A 23,554-nucleotide genomic window follows, 5' to 3' on the forward strand; every position below is an offset into this window, starting at 1 on the left:
GACTAGATTGATATATTTATACATTTGTGTGAATGCGTGTGTTGTGCAATAATTATTATTCATTAATAGACTCACATCTCTTTTGTTTAAATCTTTCAGGAAGTAGCTCTTTCTAAGTCCCAGCTATAACTCTGCTCTTTCACTGTTAGAAAAGAGTTCTCTAATTTTAGTATTGATCTATTAAATAGATAAATGTCCGACGACTTATCTGTATTCATTTGTTAGTGAACTCCGCAGTTATAGAATTTGTATATTTATAGTCGTATATTATTATAGGGACAAAAATTTGGTGAGTCTATATTATAAATATAGTGTATTGTAAGCAGGGTAATTTGTAAATGTTTAAGATGTTTTAAATTTGGGCCGAGATTTAATAGAATCTTGAAGTTTATTTTCCTATCAGTATGGGCTGAATATTAACAAAATTATATTGAGATAGTAAATTTTTAGTGTTTCAGGCTTACTACGGGCCTCGGGAGCCTTAAGCTTACCTGGGCTCTAGTGCCGGTCCGGCCCATGGAATCGGGTCGTGACAAAGTTGGTATCAGAGCGTAGGTTAGAAATTTTAGGACACAACTGCGGAGTATAGGGAATTTCTTTATGTTGGGATCGGCCGTAACCAACATAGGGAAAGAAACCTTGTGATTTTCCTCCCTAGGGATGGTGGACGCACTAGACCCTATGAGGTGGGAAAATATCTCACTTATTATGTAGATTAATAGACTATAGAGGTTTGAAGTGAAAGTTGGGAACAATAAGATAAGTCTATCACAATACTTACAGGGGCCTGAGCTAATATCAATCTTTAGGTTAGGGAATAGAGTAATGCCTGGATGGTAGTGGATTGGCCTGATCACCCAGTGCACTACTTTTCATGTGAGCTCTATTCCTATCAGTGAATAGGATGGTGTAGAGAATAAATAGGTTTTTCATTTGTATGGTGGATTGATGAACTTTGGGTGGTTAGGAATCGGTATTTTAGCATTCAGCTCAGCTACTAAATTTCTTTAAAATTTATTCAAAAAAAAAAATAAAAAAAAAAAAATAAATAAATAAATAAATAAAAATCTTTTAATTGTTTTACTTGATATTTGATATTTAAATTTAAAACCCCATTTTGATTTTGAATTTAAATTATGTTATGACAAATAATCTGAAATTGATTAATTATGTAAAAAGCTATTTTCGTAAGTTATCTATTTATATCACGGGGCCAGTTAGGTGAAATAACAAGGTGAGTTGATCATGAGTGTGGTTAGAACTTAAAAAGAATGTTTTGAGAAGAACAAGATAAAAGGTAGTAATAAGAAATGGTGGTGTAAATAATAAGTAAGTAGATAATTAGTAGTTGAATTAAGGACACAAACGTTGGAAAAGTTTGAAGAGACAACTTTAGTTTAGAAGCTAGGTTGCAAAATAAATGGAAAGAATAACATTAGGAATGGACTTGAATGGTTTAAGGGAATAGAAATGGTATATATAACAAAGTGTAATATATGTTAGGAGCAAGTGGTAGACAAATTAGAGTAATTTATAAATATCTTACTCGACTTGAATAAGAGAATATTGATTGATTAAGGACAAATGAGATAGGAAAGTTAAATATAAAGTCGACTCAAGTTAGTGATAGGTAGACGTATGGCTAATTAAGACTTTTAAATAAATGTTTAAGACTATAGTTTAGAAAATTCTAGTCCATGAGAGAGAGAAGTTGTTAGTATATATGCATTAGGCGATAAGAAGCTAATGAGATTGATTTGATGCGATATTTGGGTGTTAAGATAGCATTAGGTCAGGACTTAAGAAAATTTTTTATAATAGTGAGATAGCTAAGGGCTGCAGTGATCTAGGAGCTATATAACATATGAACTAGTCTATGGTAAAGATATTATAGGGACAATTGAATTTGTATAGATGAGAAACAAAGACAGTTATTTCGAAGTGCCCTATGATATAATAGACAACGGAAGTCGCAGACGATTTTTCTTAAAGTTTTGAATTAAAGTAATAAGTTTTTGAATTTTTAATCAATAAGAGTTTTAGTAAGTGTATATGTAAATTAAATGAGATAATTCTTATCACTATAAATAAAATCAAAGTTCAATTAATCGCTTTTTGTAAAATTATATGCTTGGTTTTCATGAAGGAATGTTTAAATTTTCAAATGAATCATATAATCTTGAATATATATATATATATATATATATATACACCTATAAATGTGCAACTTATTGCTAAACCGGTTTTAAGATAAAATATTATTCAAAGAAAGATTTCCTAAAGATTTCAGTAGCTGTCTGAAGATAGTAATTGGAGATTTAGACAATAAGCTTAAGTTTCTTGTAAACTTCAACCAATTGGCACTAAATAGGATGGTTGGCAATAGAAATACAATTAGGATACTTGACTCTTTTCTTTCCTAGGTTCATATTATCCACTCTTGAGCTGTGTCCTTGGTGTTGGAAGGAATTTCTTATGACTTTGAAATTCTCTGTGTGTGTCCATTCTTACTCTCTCCTACTAGATTCCAATTCGAGGACGAATTGTCTTAAGGGGGGGAGATTGAAACACCCCGAATTTTTATTTTTGAAACTTTTAAATTTTTATTTAATTAAAAATCGAGAATTTTGACCGTGTGGGCTGTAAATGTAATACAGTCTCAATTCGAGCCCAAATTTTAGAATTTGGTCCAAGCCCAAGAGCAAATTATTCGGAAATTTTCGATCCGAGAATACTTAAAATTTTTGACAAATCAAAAGAAACTCTAGTTATCAATCGAATATGATAATCGTTCATATTTTATTAATATTGAGAAAATGGAGAAAATATTATGGAACCGAGCTAAATAAATAAAATAAATCGAACCGGGCCTTAAAATCAAATTGATTTTTCGAAAAACCACACGAATAATCCAAAAACCTAGTGGAAAACCTGTAAACCGAGCAAGAATCAAGCCAATCAGTGAAATAGATCGAACCGGTTCGAATCGAACCGGAATCATCTAGAAACCGACATACCTTTCTTTCTTTCTTTCTTCCCTCCTCTTCTTCTTCTCTCTCGCGCGCGACTCCCTCCTCCTTCCCCCTCCTTCTGTCTCCGGCCACCAGACTGACGATGGCGGGTGACGATCGATCCCTCTCATGCCGCCGGTCACGTGGCCAGTCCTTCTTCACGTCGATCAGGCCTTCAGCGGCGACGACGCGAGCCTCTTCTTTCCAGTGACGCAGCAGCAACTCCGGCGAAGATCGAATGATTCCGGCGACGAGAAGCTTCTAGGTGAGCTCCAATCGATTCCTCCATCCTGTGTGAACGTTTTCCATCCAAGAAACGACAGCTTTGGTGGAAGGAAGTGAAAACGCCATGGCCGACGGCAAGGAAGGAACTGTCGAGCTTGTTCCGGCCAAGCGAGCCACTAGCTCAACAAATGATTGTAGATTTGGACTCCTCACAAAAATTGGAGTCGGGTGGTGGTAACCTTGCACGTTTCTGGGCATTCGCGAACTTCCGGCCACCGTGGACGGCGGCGGCGATGGCGGTACGGTGACCGGCCGGCGAGCCTCCGGCGAGGCACTAAGGGACAGAATCTCCCTCTCTTTGTGAGGATCGTGGAATCGTCACTTGAATTTCGATCGGTACGCTCTAAGTTCCATTTCCCGATTCGTGTTGTAACTTGCGAATTTAGAACCATCACTTAATTAAATTGAATTCAAATAAATAACCGATCAAATATAATCCTTGTTAGAAATTGGATAATTGGCATAATGTAGTTACAAATTAATTTTTAATATTGTTAAATAAACTACATGAATTAATATTATAATTAGGCGACTTGAGGAGGAGATAAATTAGAATTAATTAATTAGTTAATTAGATGATCATTAGTCTAAAACTAGTTGGTTGCGCATAAGACAAAGTAAGATAGTTTTAGTAGGTTGACGGTTAGATGCGAAATTTTGAGGACCTAAGGTTTCTAAAGCCTAACCACTTCCGGCATTGATATAAGAATCGAATCTGAATAAATAGTAGTTATAAATAGTTATTGTTAAAAATGATTTTTAACAACTTAACAGATTAATTACCATAAAGCTATTAATTTGGTCAGTTTATGATTTAACGAATAATCTTATATGAGTATTGTTGGAACAGGTTGAAAGTCGTTATAATTATGAACTTATGGTTGAGATAGTTGGGTGTTGACACTGATGTTAAGGAGGATGGGATTTTAAATTGATTGATTGCCCGACGGATGGGCTGTGTGCATTGATTTGATAAATATACAATAATATTGTGATATTGAGCAGGTAGATAGTCCAATTTTTAGGGGAGGTGCTGCCGAAATTTCGATAGAACCTAGACTAGTTTTAATTCATAACATAATTAATAGGTTTATTTAGATTAATTCTATAACTTAATGCATAATAAATAGAGTGCTCTAATTATTTATTTATTATCTTTATTATTCATTTAATTATCTAAGTATTTAATTATTTTCATTGTTATTGTTTATTATTATCATTTATTTTATTGTTGTTTATTGTTAATGGTATTTATTTAATTATTTAATTACATTTGAGAATGGATGTCTAATTGTGCATTGCATTATGATGTTCAACTGATCAATATGTCTGCATTTGATTGCAATGTTTGATTAATTGTGTTGTGAAAATGCTATGCTTTGTTTGTGTGGAATTGGGATGAAGTGGACCACCATGGGTTTGTGAGGACGGTCTGTGATATGGATCCGGTTATGATATGATACTTGACCGTCGGCCGGGAAAATGGGAGATCGGCGCCCCCTTGTGCACCTGATGATATAGATTATATGGGAATTCACAGGATGGCTTCTTGTTGTTGCGCACCTGATAATCTAGATTTGATTGTAGCCCGCAGGGTGGCCTCCTGTTGTGAGCACTTGATGATCTAGATTGGATGGAGACCACCGGGTTGCCTCCTGTTGGTATGGAAAAGAAAAGAGAGAATGGGAAAAACAATGAGAGGACTGGTCAGTGAGGATTAGACCAGTTGGCCGTATGGGGGATCGGCTCCCTGGTGCACATGTATGAGAGGGCGAGCCATGTGTGAGGACGGCTCGTTGGGGTTTCAGGTGGTGCCACTGACTAATTTCCACGTGATGTGATTATATGAAGATGTTAATAATTGTGAGTGCTGGTGATATGCCATTTGTGTGACTGGCTGTGTGAGCATATAACTAGTCGGATGACTAGATTGATATATTTATACATTTGTGTGAATGCGTGTGTTGTGCAATAATTATTATTCATTAATAGACTCACATCTCTTTTGTTTAAATCTTTCAGGAAGTAGCTCTTTCTAAGTCCCAGCTATAACTCTGCTCTTTCACTGTTAGAAAAGAGTTCTCTAATTTTAGTATTGATCTATTAAATAGATAAATGTCCGACGACTTATCTGTATTCATTTGTTAGTGAACTCCGCAGTTATAGAATTTGTATATTTATAGTCGTATATTATTATAGGGACAAAAATTTGGTGAGTCTATATTATAAATATAGTGTATTGTAAGCAGGGTAATTTGTAAATGTTTAAGATGTTTTAAATTTGGGCCGAGATTTAATAGAATCTTGAAGTTTATTTTCCTATCAGTATGGGCTGAATATTAACAAAATTATATTGAGATAGTAAATTTTTAGTGTTTCAGGCTTACTACGGGCCTCGGGAGCCTTAAGCTTACCTGGGCTCTAGTGCCGGTCCGGCCCATGGAATCGGGTCGTGACAGAAAGCGTTTCATCAAATGTTAAATCTCTAATATTTAGTGTCTTAAATTTTATTTGTTTACACTCTTATCATTTTTTTCCTATGCTTGGCTTAAGATTTAGGTATTCTATTTGCTATAACACTCCTTTGAGTTTGGTACTCTTGTTGTTTATTTGATTTTTCTTTTTTAAATTTTAAAGGAATATATGTCATTTTAATTATTTAATTATTTTATTTTTATTATCTTAAAATAAGAATAAGAGCACATTGTCAAAATTAAAAAAAAAATTATCGTCTTGTCATTTTAATTTTTATAGAAAAAATTTTGAAATAAAAAAATATGATAATAATTTTAGAAAAGAAAAAAACCACTTGTCACCATATATATCTTCTCTTTTATTAATTAGTCCACTTCAATTCTATGACTATAATTTAAAATTTTAAGTCAATATTCCAATGTAATTTTTTATCATTTTAATTTTAAAAGATAATCAAGCATCTATTTTTATCAAACACTTTTGTTTTAATCACTACATAAATAGCTAACATGTAACAACTAACAATAGTTAACAGTTGTTATAACAACTACTACAATAGCTTAGTATTACCGAACGGACTATGGCTAATGAGTTATGTTTATCATATAGATATTGAACCGAGATTTTAAATATTCGCAATTTAATTTAAATCTCTCATTTATTACAATAAATATATATATATATAATATTTATAATTTTTCATTGACTACAAATCCTCATTTTGTTGATTTTTAAAATCTCATGCGAGAGTTGTAATTTTATAAAAAATTTTATTTTAATCAATGAAAGGTTCTTAAAAATATTAAAATTTATAAATTTCATATTTATATCAAATAAAATAAAATTTGACAAATCGATGAGTTGAAGTTTTAATTTGATAATTTCATTAATTTTGACATATATATAATTCCCAAATCAAAAATTGCGAAATGAATTTTTGTGGGCTCTATTTCACCAGCGAGTCTTATTGGACTGAAGTTTGAAATTTTTGCATATAATTTCTAATATCTCATCTGGTGGGGTAGACCCAAACCGAAAGTGTACTCCACGTGTCAATTGAATTTGTTTTTGGATAAAAGTTGATTCAGCCCATCACTTTTTAAATTGCATTTCATTATTATTTCAATTTTAATTTAAGAGTCAAATCACGATAACAACGATTATGACACAAAAAAAATAACTTTTTATATATTTCAACTAATAATGTTTAAAAAAATAAAATATCTTTTACGGAGATCAACTTTAAATAAAAAAACTATTATTTATATTAATTTTATTATTAAAAAATATAATAAATTTTATGTATCACGATAATATGACTTTAAAATTAAAATTGAATCAAATTAAATATAATTAAAAACAATTAAAGTGCTAATTTTAATTTTTTTTTTGGTTTTCTACTTCCTAATATATAAATGTCTCAAGAACAACATTTTTATCATACATGCTAAGGCACAGTTTAATAGTAAATACATATATAATCCGATAATATATTTAAGTTTGAATTCTCTATCAATATTAAAAAAAAAAAAAATGAAAACTTCCAAATTTTTTTATTCATTATATCTTTAAACTTTTGCTTCTATCAATAACAATAACAATTTGTTTTATGCTTAATTAGCTCATTCGTTAGGCCATGTTTGATTTTAAACTATGGCTTCTGTTAGTAACAATAACAATTTGTTTTATGCCAACTCATTTATCAGGTCACGTTTGGTTTAATGTAATAAACTATATAATGGAATAAAAATTGCATTATACAGTTGATTGGATATTTTAATAGATTTTTTGATTGTGATGTTTGGATGTTTTTTTTTTTTTTTTTACTCTGTAATGTAATGGATATTACAATTGGATTACCATTATTTAAAATAATATAACAGTAATTCCATCCAAAACCTAAGTAATTGCCACTAAATATCTCTCAAAAGTTTAATTCTAATCAAATTAACCTCAAATTCTACTATTCACCACCACCACCGTCACAAATGCCGCATCACCGCCACCTCAACGGCCACTTAAAGGTGTCTCCTTATCTCTATATTTCTTCCTTTTTATTATTTTATTATTGCTTTTTTGGTCGCATTGGTCACTTTCAAAGGTTTCTCCTTATCTCTATATTGATGGAGAGGATAACTAAAGAAAAAAAAAAAAAAGAGCTCGATTTTAAATTTTCTCTAGTCTTTATGCAGAGCGTTTTTGTACAACATAAAAATTCACACTTTATTATTTTTTTTCCCTCATATTGAAAATTCTCAAAGAAGATGGTCTTGAATTGTATACACACAAATATATATACTTTTTTTTTTTTTTATGAAAGGTCAATATAGAAATTATTTCATCTTTGAAGACAATTAAAAAAAATTTATTACCTCTTTCAAAAAAAAAATTATTACAACATTCAACATTTTATTTTATTTTATTTTTTCAAGGATAGCGAGAGATTTTAGATTTAAGTTTTTCAAAAAAAAATTAATATGAATATATTTTAATATTTAATATATAGTATTAATTAGAAAAATTAATTTAACTAGTAAATTGATTTGATTTTTAAATATAAATAATTACTCACTATTCCATTAAGTTAGATAATTTTTTATTTTTCTTATTTTATTTATATTATATTTTTAGAAAATCAAAATAGTATAATTACTACGGTCATTCCGTTAAATTTGACAGTTTTTTACTTCACGCAAAAAAAAAATTGAATCAATTTAATTCTAGAAAAAAAATAAAAGTAATAGACTAGATTATTTTTTAATTAATGCTCAAGTAAAGTTTAATAAAAATTTTTAATAGGTGCAATTTAAAAAATGTCATATACAAGATTTCAATTTTAACAAAATGTCAAAAAAGAGAAACGAGATATTTCAATTTTCAAGTTTGATAAAAAGGTCCAGAGTTTCCTTTTATCCCACGTTTCAGCTAGGGTTAGTGCTAAGCTTAAGCTCGGTTAGCTAGAGTTGGTGTAGAATGCAGATATTTGTTGGTCGTTGACAATTGAATTGAATTAATAGCGTCAAGTTATGGATTGTTTTCACTTGAAAATCATTAGGTGCAGTTTAAATGGAAATGTCATAAACACTTGGTTTGGGCCCATCAGATTCTTTCCTTCTTCCTTGCGTCAATACAACGCTACCTCTTTTTGATTTGATTTTTCTAAACTCGTCCTTTCTTAAAAAAAAAAAAAATTAATAAAATATTTCATACACTCCATTCATTTCATTAAATTTAATATTTTCAAAAAAAAAAATCATTAAATTTACCATTTTTAATTTTACATAAGAATTTAAATATAATTAAATACATTAATTCTAAAAAATAAAAATAATCAACTAAAGAAATACTGAAATAAAGTTTAGTTGAGATATATAAACTAAGATATCCTCCATTCAATTTGATAGTTTTTAATTTCATTTTTATTAGATGATGTTTTTAAAAAATTTTCGATGTTCCATTTTTTCAAAAGTTTTTGACTTTCCACTAAAATTAAGAGAATGATTAAATCACATCAATTCTAAAAAAATAAAGATAATTGACTAAATCACCATTTAATTAATGTTTATTCAATTGAAACAAAGGTTATTGCAGAGATCTAGGCAAAGATAAAGTTGTAGTAAAAACAATTGATGCTACTTTGATTTTCTAAGAGTCTCATCAAAGTAGAAAAAAATCCAAAACCGTCAAATTTAACATAATTGATGGAGTAATAATTATTTTTTCTAACTTTATTTTATCTAAAACAATAGTTACACCGATTTGGCAAATATTAAAAAAAAAAAAAGAGAATTATCCATGTTGTATAATCCATAATATTATTTTGACATTGAACTCCATATATATATAAAAAATAGATATTGTATTAAATGCCAGTTTTTAAACTTATTCTCATTTACTATATACATTTACTTTAAAAAATTTGAATTATCGTCATTTACAGTATATTGCGCTTCTTTTTTTTTTTTTTTTTTTTTTTTTTTTTTTTTCCGTTTTGTAGCATGTTGTGCTCCTTTTTTTTTGTTAGGTGCTACAAAACAAAATGTTTTGGTGTTTCCTTTTTTTTGTGTTTTCTTTTTTATCGTTTTTTCTTTTTTTCTTTTTTTCATTTTCTCTCTTTTCGTGTTGCCAATAATAGAATGATTTTTCAGTCTTTGAAATTTATTCACCCGTCATTATATTTTTTTAATTATTTATGCTCTTCCATAATTGCGTTTTTCGATTCACAAAGTTTGTTAATTTCGTTGCGTTTTTCGATTCACAAGGTTTGTTGATTTCGTTTTTTTGATTATGTGTTTCAATTATCATTTTTTTATTGTAAATAATTATTTTCATTTTTTATTGTACCGTTTCTCTTTTGCGATTTAGTTTTTGCATAAGCATACCAATGACTTAATACTCATTAAAAACTGTTACCACCATAAATGTAATTTATGCTTTGAAGAGACAAGATAAGACTTCGATTCTGTTTAGATTGATATTGATACTGTGTATATATATATACTGTATTTAATTGGTTTTACTTATGTATATATACTGTGTATATCTTGTATATATTATATATATATTTTATATATACCGTATATATTTCGTATGTTGTATACACTCTATATATATATCGTATTTACCGTTATTGTCGCTGTTGGCGTTGCTGTTTCTCTTGTACCCTTTTAATTTTTTAAGCGATAACAAAACATAATATTTCGGTGTTTTCTTTTTTTTCAGCATTTCTTTTTTTTTACAGTGTTTCTTTTTTGCCGTTTCTCTTTTGTAAGATTATTTTTGATACTATTTAAATTCTTTTGACCAAAATTATTATTATTTTAATTTGTATTCTTTTCTGGCATTTTATTAAAATTAAAACCTTATATATCACATTTGTTAAATTGCCCCTGAATATTTTTGAATTTGTTATGGTCAAGCCAAGCCGGACTTGGATCAAATTAAAAAATTACAATTTGATGAAGTCTGATCCGAATTCGACCCAAACCCCACCCAAACGATCAGTTTTAGAATTTAGGGGGGTAAAAAAAAGAACTTTTAGAAATATATTTTTCAGCGTGTGAGAACTTTCTATTAAGGCGCAAGTCGAAACGGGGAACAAAAAATAAGTCGTTACACAAGACATCCCGCTTGGCTTAAGCGAAGCCGAGTCTCACCACAAACGCTCAGGCTCAGAGAATGAGAAGAATACCAGTCAAATACTACATTCTCCTCTTACTCTGACTTATCCGTACACGACGTGGGACTATTTAATTGGACCACGTATCCTTCACACCCAAATTTCCAAGTACAAGAAACCCACGCTATCAAAACCTCCCCAAAGAGAGAGCCACCTAATAAGAAAGAAGGAACTGAACATACCCGCACACAGCCCCTCGTTATTGGAGGAGACACACTTCTCTATATTCTCTCCTCCTTTCTCGTCCTCTTTCTTCTATTCCTGTTCTCTTAAAACTATCGCGTAAAAGGAGAAAATGGTGAGTCTTTAAGCTCTCAATTTTTCTTTATTTAGGGTTTTGATATTATTCCAATAGTTTTGTTATTTTGTTGGTTCGTATTTCCTAGTTTCATCACGGACTATTTACTTCGGTTATTTGATAGAGCTTGATCATAAAGAATCAGAGTTTGATCCGTGATCGATCTGGTTCTAGATGTTTAAATCTGGCTTGGTTTGTGAAATCTTTGTGCATTTATAGTTCATCAACTGTTTGCAGATCTGATTTGATCTTGTTGTGATATTAAATCTATAAGGCGTGAGTGGTTTGTTATAATCCGAGGAGTGCAATGGATCTTAGGTTAGGTAATTGTTTTTTAGTTGTATCTATTTTTGCCGATTAGCCATTTAGTGTGGTTGGTTGGCTTTTGGAATTCATGGGAAATGTGATTGTGATAGTGCTTTTTGGTAGTATCTTTATTTTGGATTATGTTATATATATATATATATATATATATATTTCCTGATATTTGTTTGTTTCGGTGTCGGCTTGCAAAGCATTCATGGATTGTGTTTGGCTGATTAGGAATCCAAAGAAATGGAAGGCAATGGAAAATATTATGTGGATCACAATCGAGATAAAATAGTATGGTCAACTTGAGAAGTCGTGAATTTTAGTCAACTTGTTTTGATTCTGTATTTTTCTATCATTTTGTAATCAAATGAAGGGTAAATATATGGTTTGATGAATTTTAAGATTATTTTCCTGCATTGAAAGAGGCCTAAAGCATTAAACTAGAAAGCACTCAAAGGCATTTAGATCTTACAATTATTAATAAGCTGAACCGAATGATGAAGAATTTTGAGAGAAGTTGACTCCAAGCTTTAAACCATGGGCATGCTTAGTTTAATCAGGAGAAGGCATCTTAATGGTATTCCTGTTATACTTTAAAAAATTTAGAAAATGCTAAACTGTAGGTGAACACTTAACTATCTTATAGGCCAAACTGCCTAAGCATTAGCTAATTCTTACAAAACTATGTGAGCTTTAGTAAGCTGTAAAAATTCACTATGTGAACTATCCATGATGAGCCTAATCCCGAAGAAGATCCCAGCCACTTTATTTTTAAACATCAAATATAAACTCATGAAAAATCATTCATTCATCCCATCCTAGATCATCCAGTTGTGATGCTAAATAGAACAAGCAAATCTATGCAAATAATGTATTGAAGTTGTGTTCAGGTTAATGCAATTGCAATATTGGAGTTAAGTTTATGTTTGATTTTGCTCATTTTTTGTGATTGCTTGTTTTCTCTTCTTGGAGCATTTTATAAGCATAATGGCTTTCCAATTCTTAATGTTAATACTTCAATATCTTTAGTCTACGCACATCTTGTTGATTTCTGGAATTGCATTGATTACTTGATCTTGATGATGATTTTATGTATTTCAGGCCAACGCTGCATCTGGCATGGCAGTCCATGATGACTGCAAATTGAAGTTCTTGGAGCTCAAGGCGAAAAGAACTTACCGCTTCATAGTTTTTAAAATTGAGGAGAAGCAAAAGCAAGTCATTGTGGAGAAGGTTGGTGAGCCTAACCAAAGCTATGAGGATTTTACTGCAAGCCTTCCTGCTGATGAGTGCCGATATGCTGTTTATGATTTTGATTTTGTCACGGCAGAGAATTGCCAGAAGAGCAGGATTTTCTTCATTGCATGGTAATTATAAACTGGATAATCTTGTGTTATATTACTGGTACTTCTGTTTGATTGTTACTCATGGTATTCCACTACCATTATATTAAGGTCTCCTGATGCATCAAGAGTCAGAAGCAAGATGATTTATGCTAGCTCGAAAGACAGATTTAAGAGAGAGCTTGATGGAATTCAGGTAGAATTGCAGGCAACCGACCCTACTGAGATGGGGCTCGATGTCTTTAGAAGTCGTGCCAACTGAATGTGAACCGTATGCCTTTGAGCAAGGAGTTCCTCCATTCAGACTCTTCTTTACTGGAGTGAAATGTTTATAGTTTGTGGGATGGTGAACGTGGACAATTGTGATATCGGTTTCTGAGTTTTTCCATAAAGTCATTTTATTCATCTGGAGCATGAATCTATGGTTTCTGGTATATCTTGTGATTTGTTATTTATAGAACTTATGTGTGTCATCTTGTAGTCTTATGTCTACTACAAGCTAATATGTAACTGTTTGCAAGAGGCTAGACGGCACAGTTAGTTCATTTTCAAGTTGACCCTCTGCCTCTAGTCGTTTACTTTTGGAATGCTAATTGGCATGCTTTTATTAGTTTTATTGTCTTGTCTTTTGTTTTTGCATGACTGATAATGATATAGCAAGAGAACCAATACAGTTTTCTGGCAGATTGTTCATGATTTGTTCTGATTTTTTGTTAGGTTTCCTTTTTGTGTTACAGTAAAGGGTTATCTACTTGTGTAGGAACACTAGTACATTTACTCTTATTTATACTAAAGACTATACTCATTTGTTTATCCCCCACACAAGGACAAACAAATAGTATCGTCCTCTAATAGAGTTATGGCAAATAACTAAAATTGTTACTTGTGTTATTATCTTCCCCCAAAAAACAAACCATTTCCTTTTTCTTCTGTTGAATACGTCAATACCCATCCAAGTCTGAGCAAAAGCAAAACTCAGAACAAATGATGCATCAGCAGAAACTCTCACATGATCGACCATACAAAAAGACGAGACTTTCATATAGATATTTAGGGAGCATATCAAGCAGATAAGAACCTCGTATTCAACCAATTCTTCCAAAATATCATTACTACTAGCACTGAAGTCACCACAGCCCTTCTCAACTTTCCCACACGTCCAATTCCATTGGACTCCAATTTAATAAAACCTTTTTCTTTGTTGCCTATGACCATTTTCATTCATTTAAAGGTTGAAACCAAACTTTTTTTGACCATTTTCTTTCATTTAAAGATCGAAATCAAAATATTGGTGTGAACTTTACTATTGTTGAGTGAGTTGGTGAAATAATCAAAATGCGATATAAATTGTGGATTGAGAAAAGATGAATTTTATTGTGAAATGAATAAAGAAGATAAAAAGTACAAAAAAGGGATAATTTTGTCCAAACTTCAAAAAAAATTTCACCACCATACTTTTTCAATTTACTTGCATATTAAAAAGGCCAAACGATATTTTTCATTCTGAACTTTTTAAATTATTTCAATTTCACTATAAAATGACTTTTGTTTCCAATTGTGTTTAAAATAGCAAATCTCACTATTTAACTAATAAAATGGTGAATTGAAGTTAGTATATGTTTATTGTTATTCGGTGGTAGAGAAAAGCTAGTTTATTAGTAATAGAACGCGAGTCATAGTTATTGAGAATGTCTTCATTTTCAAAAATGACAGACAATAAACAAGAGATTAGAGAATTAATTGTTGATGACATTGAGATGATTGCAAGAATGACACTAACCCTCCTATCGGAGGGAAGGGCTTTTTATAGGCAAATATTATAGCTACTGGGAGAGAGATTTGATGGAGTGATATTAAGAGAGATAAAAATGAATTCAAACTAAATTGGCTCAATTTAAATTCGATTATTCTAAAGTAAATCTTATTTTTTTAGGCTTAAATTAATTCAGTTAGCTATATATAATAATCAAGCTAAAATCGAAACCTAACAATTTTAGTATCTAGACCGGTCGGCAACTAAATTTCTAAATCAACTATTTGAATCTGACCAAAATGAGTTGGTTTAGTTCAATTTTCGATTAAAAATCAAGTATTGCTCATCCTAAACTTGATCTAACACAGTTATATTTGCTTTCGCTAATATTTTTTTTACTCCATTATTGTATCTATTATTGGATTTAAAACTTGAGTAAACCCAAGTTTCTTCCCTTTGCTGGAATAAATAAACCTGATGGTGTCTAATGTCAGTTTCAAAAACAATTTTTTAGAAATTCAGAGACTCAAATCCAAATAATTCGTGGTGAAATAGAAAAAAAAAAAGAATATATATAAAGATATAGAGTATGTAAGTAACGTTTGAAAATTGAAATTTTAATTTATGCATTAATTATAATCGAGGGATCAAACAGTAATTTATTCATTCTAAATGTCGTGTGGTTGTTGGACAATGTAGAAAAATTAGAATTGGTTAGAGAACCGCAATACCGAACTCAAGTACTCCCCAAAGCGACATACCGTGCGGTGTCGTTGTGAGTTTCGTACGGCCATTATTGTCGCAGCGGCAAGCTTGTAACGATCTTCAACATAGAAGTATCTACCTCTTTCTCCTCTCAAACCCGTCTCTTCCCATTTTCTTCTCTATACTCACTTTGTACTCACAAGTTCCAGGGAAAAGGAAAACAAATTTTCTCATCTCACCTTCTCCTAATTTTGCATATCACATGTTTGTTAAATAGCCTCAATGGCTTTCTCTTCATGTCTCAAATGCTACCCATGCTTTCCTTCTCACCCACACCAACCTTTCTCTTTCTCTTACAAACCCATCTCCAATTCCACTCTCTCCTTCGCGTCCGCACAAAACCACGCGCCACTCGCCACTCAGTCCAATTCAGTACCTCTCTCTCCCAATTTCACTTCTTCTCAGCTCCTCGACTCTCTCCGTCGCCAGAATGACGAAACCGCAGCTCTTCGCTTGTTCGATTGGGCATCCAAGCAGCCTCATTTTAAGCCTGATGTATCAGTTTACGAGGAAATCCTTCGTAAACTTGGCAAAGTTGGTTCAATTAATTCGATGAAGGAAATCTTGCAAGAGATGAAGGTTTCTGGTTGCGAGATTGATAGAGGTATTTGTTTGATTTTTATTGAGAGTTACGCTAAATTTGAATTATTCGATGAAATTCTTGGCGTTGTTGATATGATGGAAGTAGAATTAGGGTTAGAACCAGATACGCTTCTTTTCAATTACTTGTTAAATGTTCTTGTTGATGGTGAAAAGCTAAAATTAGTTGAAATTGCGCATTCTAACATGGTTAGTAGAGGAATTGAGCCAGACGTTTCTACTTTTAATATATTGATAAAGGCTTTGTGTAGAGCACATCAAATTAGGCCTGCCATTTTAATGATGGAGGAAATGCCAAGCTATGGTTTGGCCCCAGATGAGAAAACTTTCACTACTCTAATGCAGGGTTATATTGAGGAAGGAAATTTAGATGGTGCAATTAGAGTAAGAGAGCAAATGGTGGAAAATGGGTGTCCTGCAACCAATGTGACAGTGAATGTTTTGGTTCATGGGTTTTGTAAAGAAGGAAAAATTGAGGAAGCATTAAAGTTTATAGATGAGATGTCTAATGAAGGTTTCTTTCCTGATAAGTTCACTTTTAATACAGTGGTAAATGGGTTGTGTAAGGCTGGACATGCTAAGCATGCTTTAGAAGTCATGGACATGATGCTTCAAGAGGGATTTGATCCAGATGTATATACATATAATACTTTGATTTCTGGGTTGTGTAAATTGGGTGAAGTTGAAGAGGCAGTGGAGATTCTCGATCAAATGATTTTGAGGGATTGTTCGCCGAATACAGTCACTTACAACACAATGATTAGTACATTGTGTAAAGAAAATCAAGTAGAAGAGGCTACTAAACTTGCTCGTGTTTTGACTAGTAAGGGGATTTTACCTGATGTTTGTACATTTAATTCTCTCATACAAGGTCTTTGTTTGTCTCGAAATCAAACTGTTGCTATGGAGCTGTATGAGGAGATGAAGAGTAAAGGATGCCAGCCTGATGAGTTTACCTACAATATGTTGATTGACAGCCTCTGTTGTAGAGGGAAACTACAGGAAGCTTTGAGCTTGCTTAAGGAAATGGAATCAAGTGGATGTGCACGAAATGTGATAACATATAACACATTGATTGATGGGTTTTCTAAAAACAATAGAATCGACGAAGCGGAGGAGATCTTTGACCAGATGGAACTTCAAGGAGTTTCGAGAAACTCTGTTACCTACAATACCCTTATAGATGGCCTTTGTAAGAGCAGGAGGGTGGAGGAGGCTGCTCAACTAATGGACCAGATGATAATGGAAGGATTGAAGCCTGACAAATTCACTTACAATTCTATGCTTACATACTTCTGCAGGGCAGGAGATATAAAAAAAGCAGCTGATATTGTCCAAACTATGACTACCAATGGATGTGAACCTGACATTGTCACATATGGGACCCTGATCAGCGGGCTATGCAAGGCAGGTAGACTTGAAGTAGCAAATAGGCTCCTTAGATCAATTCAAATGAAAGGTATGACTTTGACTCCCCATGCTTACAATCCTGTAATTCAAGCACTATTTAGAAGGAAAAGAACAAAGGAAGCAATGAGACTTTTTAGAGAAATGGAGGAGAAAGGTGCTTCTCCAGATGCTATCACATACAAGGTTGTTTTCCGTGGACTGTCTAAATCTGGAGGACCAATCTCTGAAGCTGTTAATTTTGTGATAGAGATGACTGGAAAAGGATTTTTACCAGAATTTTCTTCATTTTATATGCTCGCTGAGGGACTCTCAGCTTTGGCCATGGAGGATACGCTAATTAAGCTTCTTAACTTGGTCATGGAGCAAGCAAACTTTTCAGAAAATGAAGTTACCATGATAAGAGGTTTTGTCAAAATTCGGAAGTTCCAGGATGCATTGGCCACACTTGGAGGTATCCTCGACAGACGAAAGCCCAAGAAGTCTTACAGATGAAGAGAATTTTGATATGCTACTGTTTAAGATGGTTATAAAGATAGATGACCTACCTACTTATAAGAAGTTGGAACCTGAATGGGTTGCTAGTTTTTGATGAATACCTCGTAGAGCCATTGTAAACAAGTGTGTACTGTTAATTGTAAACAAGTGTGTATTATATTTCTAAATTGAATATTTACCATGATGGAATTAATCTCTGGACTGAGCTGATGCACTGGAAGCTCAAGAGCGTAGGAATTGCTCTGATTACTGGAACAATTTATTATGGTGAATCTTCTGTTCTATTGCGCACCTGATATTAAATTTTGTCCCAACATCTTTCCTGATTCCTATCATCCTATAACATATTGAACCATCTTGTCTAGTTCTACTGTTCTAGTGTCCGTGATTGCAAAACAGTGATATACCAAAATAATTAATTGTTTCAAAGTCACAAAATTAGGATGGAGTAATGAAGTAGCAATTTTTTTTTTTTGGTTATTCCTGATAGATTTTACTTCATAATTTTCAGATTTTAACTCAAAACAGAGAATTGAAAGGTGAATTTTCTATTCTTGGCAATTTACTTACAATTATTTTTAGAATAAAACATCTAATATTTTATTATTGACGTGACACTTTTTGACTTTTTTTTAACTTAGATAATACTACTTTTTAGTTAGTTTTAAGATTTTTTTTTTACTTTCTTATTATAGTTAGATAACACTTTTAGAAATATTTTAACTTTATCCTTATCTAAAAATATTCTCTCTTTTAATTACACAACGAATAAAAATGAATCATTCTCAAAAAAAGAATAAAAATTAATTAATTTAATCATTCTTATTTTTTCTAAAATTAATTTGGCATCAAAATTAAACATTTTTATTGTAAAATTATTAACTTTTGGACATTTAAGTGAGTGGTAGCACAGAAATCTCGTTCTACCTATGGAAATTAACTTATTAACCGAAACATCTGCAGCAAGCAGTCAAGCTTAGACGGACATATCTCTCCTTCTTGCACTATCATCAGGCAATAAGCAAATTCAATTAAATTGATTAAACAAATTGTCTCTGTCGTCTTCTGCTCCAATCGTCGTTTGTCTCATTCTCACTTTTCTTCGATATATCCGACGACTTTTTGCTCTTCGTTTGATTCCCGATTTAACGTACGAAAAATAAGGAATCAGGAACTCAAGATTCCCCCCCTTTTCTTATATTTTCTCGGGTACCAAACAGACGCAGTAATTTTCCGGCTAAATTAATTAATCCTAACCCCAAGCTCTTCCGTATGTCTTGTAGTTGTAGTTCTCAAGGTTCCAGCCGGCTTTGACCTCACTCTCTTGTACTCTTGTCACTCATTTCTAATTCTAGGGTTGTGCATAGATTCTGTGGCTTCTTTTTTAAATACGAACTAATTATAAGCGATAAAGATTCTGTAACTGATTGAATTGAGAACTCGAGGAAGCGACGATGGCCTCTGACTCTGTGGATGCCAGAGATGAAGAGGCGCCTTTGGTTGTTGATAGTTTGCCGATTCACAAACTGAAAAATCATACTAAAGACATTCATATTCTTAGCTTTGGGTTTTTGCTCATCTTCCTTGCTTATGGAGCTGCTCAGAATCTGGAGACTACAGTCAATACTGTGAGTTGCTGCATTAATGGCGTTTGTTGAATTGCAGACTACACTTGTATGAATTGAATTGTTTGGATTCTTTTTTTTCCTACTAAAATTCATTAAGCACTTGAGTTATATTTGATTTCTGTTTCAGGAGCAAGATATGGGCACAATTTCGTTAGGGATATTGTACCTGTCTTTCACATTTTTCTCTTTATTTGCCTCTTTGGTAGTTCGTTTGCTGGGGTCAAAGAATGCTGTGGTTCTTGGGACGACTGGTTATTGGTTGTTCATTGCTGCAAATATAAAACCAACATGGTAATCACAACGATTTTCTTTTTGCACCCAATTATTTCTTTTTCCATTTGTAAACTGAAATAGCTGATACATCATGTCTTAAAAGTTTCCCTGAAGTAGCCTTATTGGCTAGTAGCTCAAATACTTAACATCCTAATATAATCTAAATCTTTTGATGATAGTTTTCAATTGCTTTGGAAAAGTTTGATAAATATGGTTTAAAGTAATTTGTTTAGTTTGATTTATCATTAAATTTGTGTGTCAATTGGGATCTGTTTATGGGTGTTTACAACTAAACATTAAAAGAGATAAATAAATTATGCTCTGGTAATGGAAATAGTCAGCTTAATACATGATAAAATCTTTCTGTTTATGGGTGTTTACAACTAAACATTAAAAGAGATAAATAAATTATGCTCTGGTAATGGAAATAGTCAGCTTAATACATGATAAAATCTTTCTGCTTATGGTCTAATATTGACTTTTCTTCTCCAGGTATACAATGATACCAGCTTCTTTGTACATGGGGTTTGCTGCTTCAATAATATGGGTTGGAGAGGTGCAAGTGCATGCTTGACATTTTATTTTTCCCTTACTAGTTGATGTAATAATTTCTGCAGGTAAACCATTTTTCCTGACATTATTATGGCATATCAGGGTACATATCTCACTTCCACAGCATGCAGACACGCAAGAGATTACAACTTACATGAAGCAACTGTTATTGGTAGCTTCAATGGAGAATTTTGGGGAATGTTTGCAAGCCACCAGGTGCTTATTTTTTATGAAAATATCAAGTTGCCTTCTATTTAGACAGCTTAAATTTAATGACCATATTTCAATTTGCTAAAATTTGTTCTCAAGATCTGATTTTATTTTTCTCGCCTAATTTTTCAGTTTGTTGGAAATCTCATCTCACTGGCTATTCTGAGAGATGGAGGGGTATGCGCTGCTCTTTGATATACTATCCTTTCATTTTCTCAGATGATCTATATTTCTATGTTCATTATTTGTTATATTTACCTTGTGAAACACAGTCAGTTACCTTTGAATGTAATAATTCCAATGGATTTGTTTGTTTATTTTGTCTTTTTTTTTCCAGTTAGATACAAAAACCAGTCTAAAGAAAGAAACCTGAATCACATAGATATGTACCTAGTTTTGACTTTTGAGGTTGAATTATCTTGTCTGCCCCTTGACGGGGCTATCACAAAAGATTCAAGTACATGACTAAGTGAATCTTTGTTTTGATACTGTTAAAAAAAAAAATGATGCGACTAGGAAGATGTTCACCTGCTGGTGGGGTTACAAAACAAGTTATGTTACATAATTTACTTTATGCAATGTTGCTGTCTTAATGTATATGGAGGATTATAAATTCTTCTGATACAATTCTCTTTTGCTTAATTCAGGAGGGCAGTACCAATGGCACAACATTATTGTTCGTTGTGTTTCTTTGCATTATGACCTTCGGAATGATACTAATGTGCTTCTTAAGTAAAAGGGATTCCAAAGAAGATGAAGGACTAGAAAACTCTTCTTTCAGTTTATATTCTTCTCTGAAATCACTCTCAAAGTCAATTATCATAGCTTTGCTTGACATTCGGATGCTATTGATCATTCCCCTGATCGCATATTCAGGGTTACAACAAGCATTTGTATGGTAATTACTCGTGAAATGTGTAATTTTTCTCTTCTAGAACGGCTGAGTAGGATATCTTTTTTCTCTTTTATTTATTTTATTTTTACCCCTTTTGGTTGTCTATTTCTCCACTAATCACCAAACAAGTTCTCCATTTTAGGGCTGAATTCACCAAGGATATTGCGACTCCAGCACTCGGTGTATCTGGTGTAGGTGGTGCAATGGCAGTGTATGGTGCCTTTGATGCTATTGTAAGTATGAAATGTATATAGTTTCTCACCATCATTGTTGACTAAGTTGCAATGGTAGCTTGGTTCTTTACTATTCATTGAATTTGTAAATAGCATATCCTTTTCAGATCTCCTTATTTCGGTGAAAATAGTAAAAAAAGCTAAGAACTTCCTCCCCAGTATGCTCATGTGAAAGAGAAACATCCTTTCCATCGCACTTTTCTTGTTTAGGCAATTATTATACTTGTTTGAAGCATTTATTGTAACCATATTGTCACGCAGCTTCTTTATGTGGATAACCAATCTGTACCAGAATGCAAGGAAAAATTTCTCTGCTTTCTTAACCCTATTTGGTCATCAATTCAGATATTATTTTGAGGCAGAATCAGAGCCCGCCTTTGATAATCAAATTAGAGCTTTCCTTAGTGGTTACCAGGAACATGTTCAAATGCTCAGTTTTCAGTGTCAAGAGGAATTGAAATTCTAATATTCCATGCTTGCTAGAATTCAGAATCCTAGACAAATCAATTTCAATTAGTCATCTTATTTCATCGAATGATATGGTTGTTTAATCTGAGCTTGTTCTTTCAACTTGTCTTAGTGTTCACTTACTGCTGGTCGACTTACTTCCGGTCTTCAGTCAATCACCTGGATAGTATCTGCTGGAGCTTTTCTTCATGCTATTGTATTTCTCTGGATTCTTCTGAAATACAGGTTTGGCATTTGTTTTTTTAGTCTTTTAACACTAACGATTTTTGGAACCAAAAGGCTTTCTCTAAAGTTTTTCCTGGCAACATTTTCCAGTTTAACCAGTGGAATAATAGGCGTCATATACCCACTTATCATGGCAGCTTTGTTGGGTATTGGTGATGGAGTACTCAACACACAGCTTAGCGCTTTGCTCGGGATACTTTTTAAGCATGATACGGTATTGATCCATCTTTCCTATTATTATTTCATTTTTGGTTTGATTTGTGCACTGGACTGTTGGATCTGGATCATATCATTAGGCTCTATATATGAGACTGGATCGACAGATGATATTTTGCATCGTCATGCACTGGTATCAGTAACCTCGTGCTTCTCTTTTATGTCATCTACACAGAACATGTCTCATTAACCTCATGGCTCTACTTATAGATAGACTTGATTTTTATGTTCCAAAGAATAAAGAGCTTCTTTTACTTGAATTCTGTTTCTTGCATCATAGGCAGTTAATAATTTCAAATTTCTCCCATTAATTTTGGAACAGGAAGGAGCATTTGCGCAACTCAAGGTGTGGCAAAGTGCTTCCATTGCATTTGTGTTCTTTGCCAACCCCTACATCTCCTTGCATGCAATGGTGCTGATTATGTTTGCAGCATTGTGTGTTTCAGTGGTGGGGTTTCTGTTTTTGACTCTCCATGTAGAAAAAGCTTTCTCCTCTCCAAGTTCATGATATATTATTTAGCAACCACTGTTTGATTCCTGTAAAATCTGTCTAAATTGAAAAAGAAATGTTCTTCTCAAAATTTGTCTAGACACACACACATATATACGAACGCATTTCCATTAATTTTAATACTTTTTGACTTTTTTTTTTGTTCACCTGGATAACACTTTTAGGAAATTAAAATAGTGTTAATTATTTTATTCTAACTTTACTCGTGCGGTGAAAACTGTCTGTGGTTCGGTGAAAACTCTGTCTCTCTTTAGTTAAAAGAATCAAAAGGCCTTTGTTTTTCTATATTGAGCTAATTTCTTCGATTTCTTAAATTTTGTGAAAAGTCAAAAAAATATTTTCTTAATTTTCGTTAAAAAAGTTAATCGAACGGAACGTAATTTTATTTAAAAAAATTACAAGAGCTTTTTCCTTTGA

At 32.4% G+C, this 23,554-nt stretch overlaps 3 protein-coding genes across 3 annotated transcripts; all 3 read left to right on the forward strand.

Moving 5' to 3' along the window:
* Positions 1 to 11,105: 11,105 nt before the first annotated feature.
* On the forward strand, positions 11,106 to 13,587 carry LOC105636266 (actin-depolymerizing factor 2). The gene is made up of 3 exons (XM_012219503.4): positions 11,106 to 11,248; positions 12,662 to 12,927; positions 13,015 to 13,587. Exons 1-3 carry the CDS (start codon positions 11,246 to 11,248, stop codon positions 13,163 to 13,165), a joined length of 420 nt encoding a protein of 139 aa, XP_012074893.1. The 5' UTR covers positions 11,106 to 11,245; the 3' UTR covers positions 13,166 to 13,587.
* A 1,768-nt stretch (positions 13,588 to 15,355) lies between these two features.
* MEE40 (Pentatricopeptide repeat (PPR) superfamily protein) lies at positions 15,356 to 18,252 on the forward strand. The gene has a single exon (XM_012219504.4). It carries the CDS (start codon positions 15,644 to 15,646, stop codon positions 17,921 to 17,923), a length of 2,280 nt encoding a protein of 759 aa, XP_012074894.1. The 5' UTR covers positions 15,356 to 15,643; the 3' UTR covers positions 17,924 to 18,252.
* Positions 18,253 to 18,931: 679 nt separating this feature from the next.
* Positions 18,932 to 23,283, forward strand: LOC105636268 (Major facilitator superfamily protein). Its single transcript, XM_089718497.1, has 10 exons — positions 18,932 to 19,554; positions 19,682 to 19,845; positions 20,320 to 20,383; positions 20,482 to 20,595; positions 20,722 to 20,766; positions 21,237 to 21,487; positions 21,627 to 21,717; positions 22,298 to 22,410; positions 22,501 to 22,624; positions 22,949 to 23,283. Exons 1-10 carry the CDS (start codon positions 19,381 to 19,383, stop codon positions 23,132 to 23,134), a joined length of 1,326 nt encoding a protein of 441 aa, XP_089574623.1. The 5' UTR covers positions 18,932 to 19,380; the 3' UTR covers positions 23,135 to 23,283.
* Positions 23,284 to 23,554: the final 271 nt, after the last annotated feature.

Source organism: Jatropha curcas, chromosome 2 (genome assembly GCF_041381405.1).
Source record: "Jatropha curcas cultivar XTBG-Jc1 chromosome 2, XTBG_Jcur_1.0, whole genome shotgun sequence".
NCBI lineage: Eukaryota > Viridiplantae > Streptophyta > Magnoliopsida > Malpighiales > Euphorbiaceae > Jatropha > Jatropha curcas.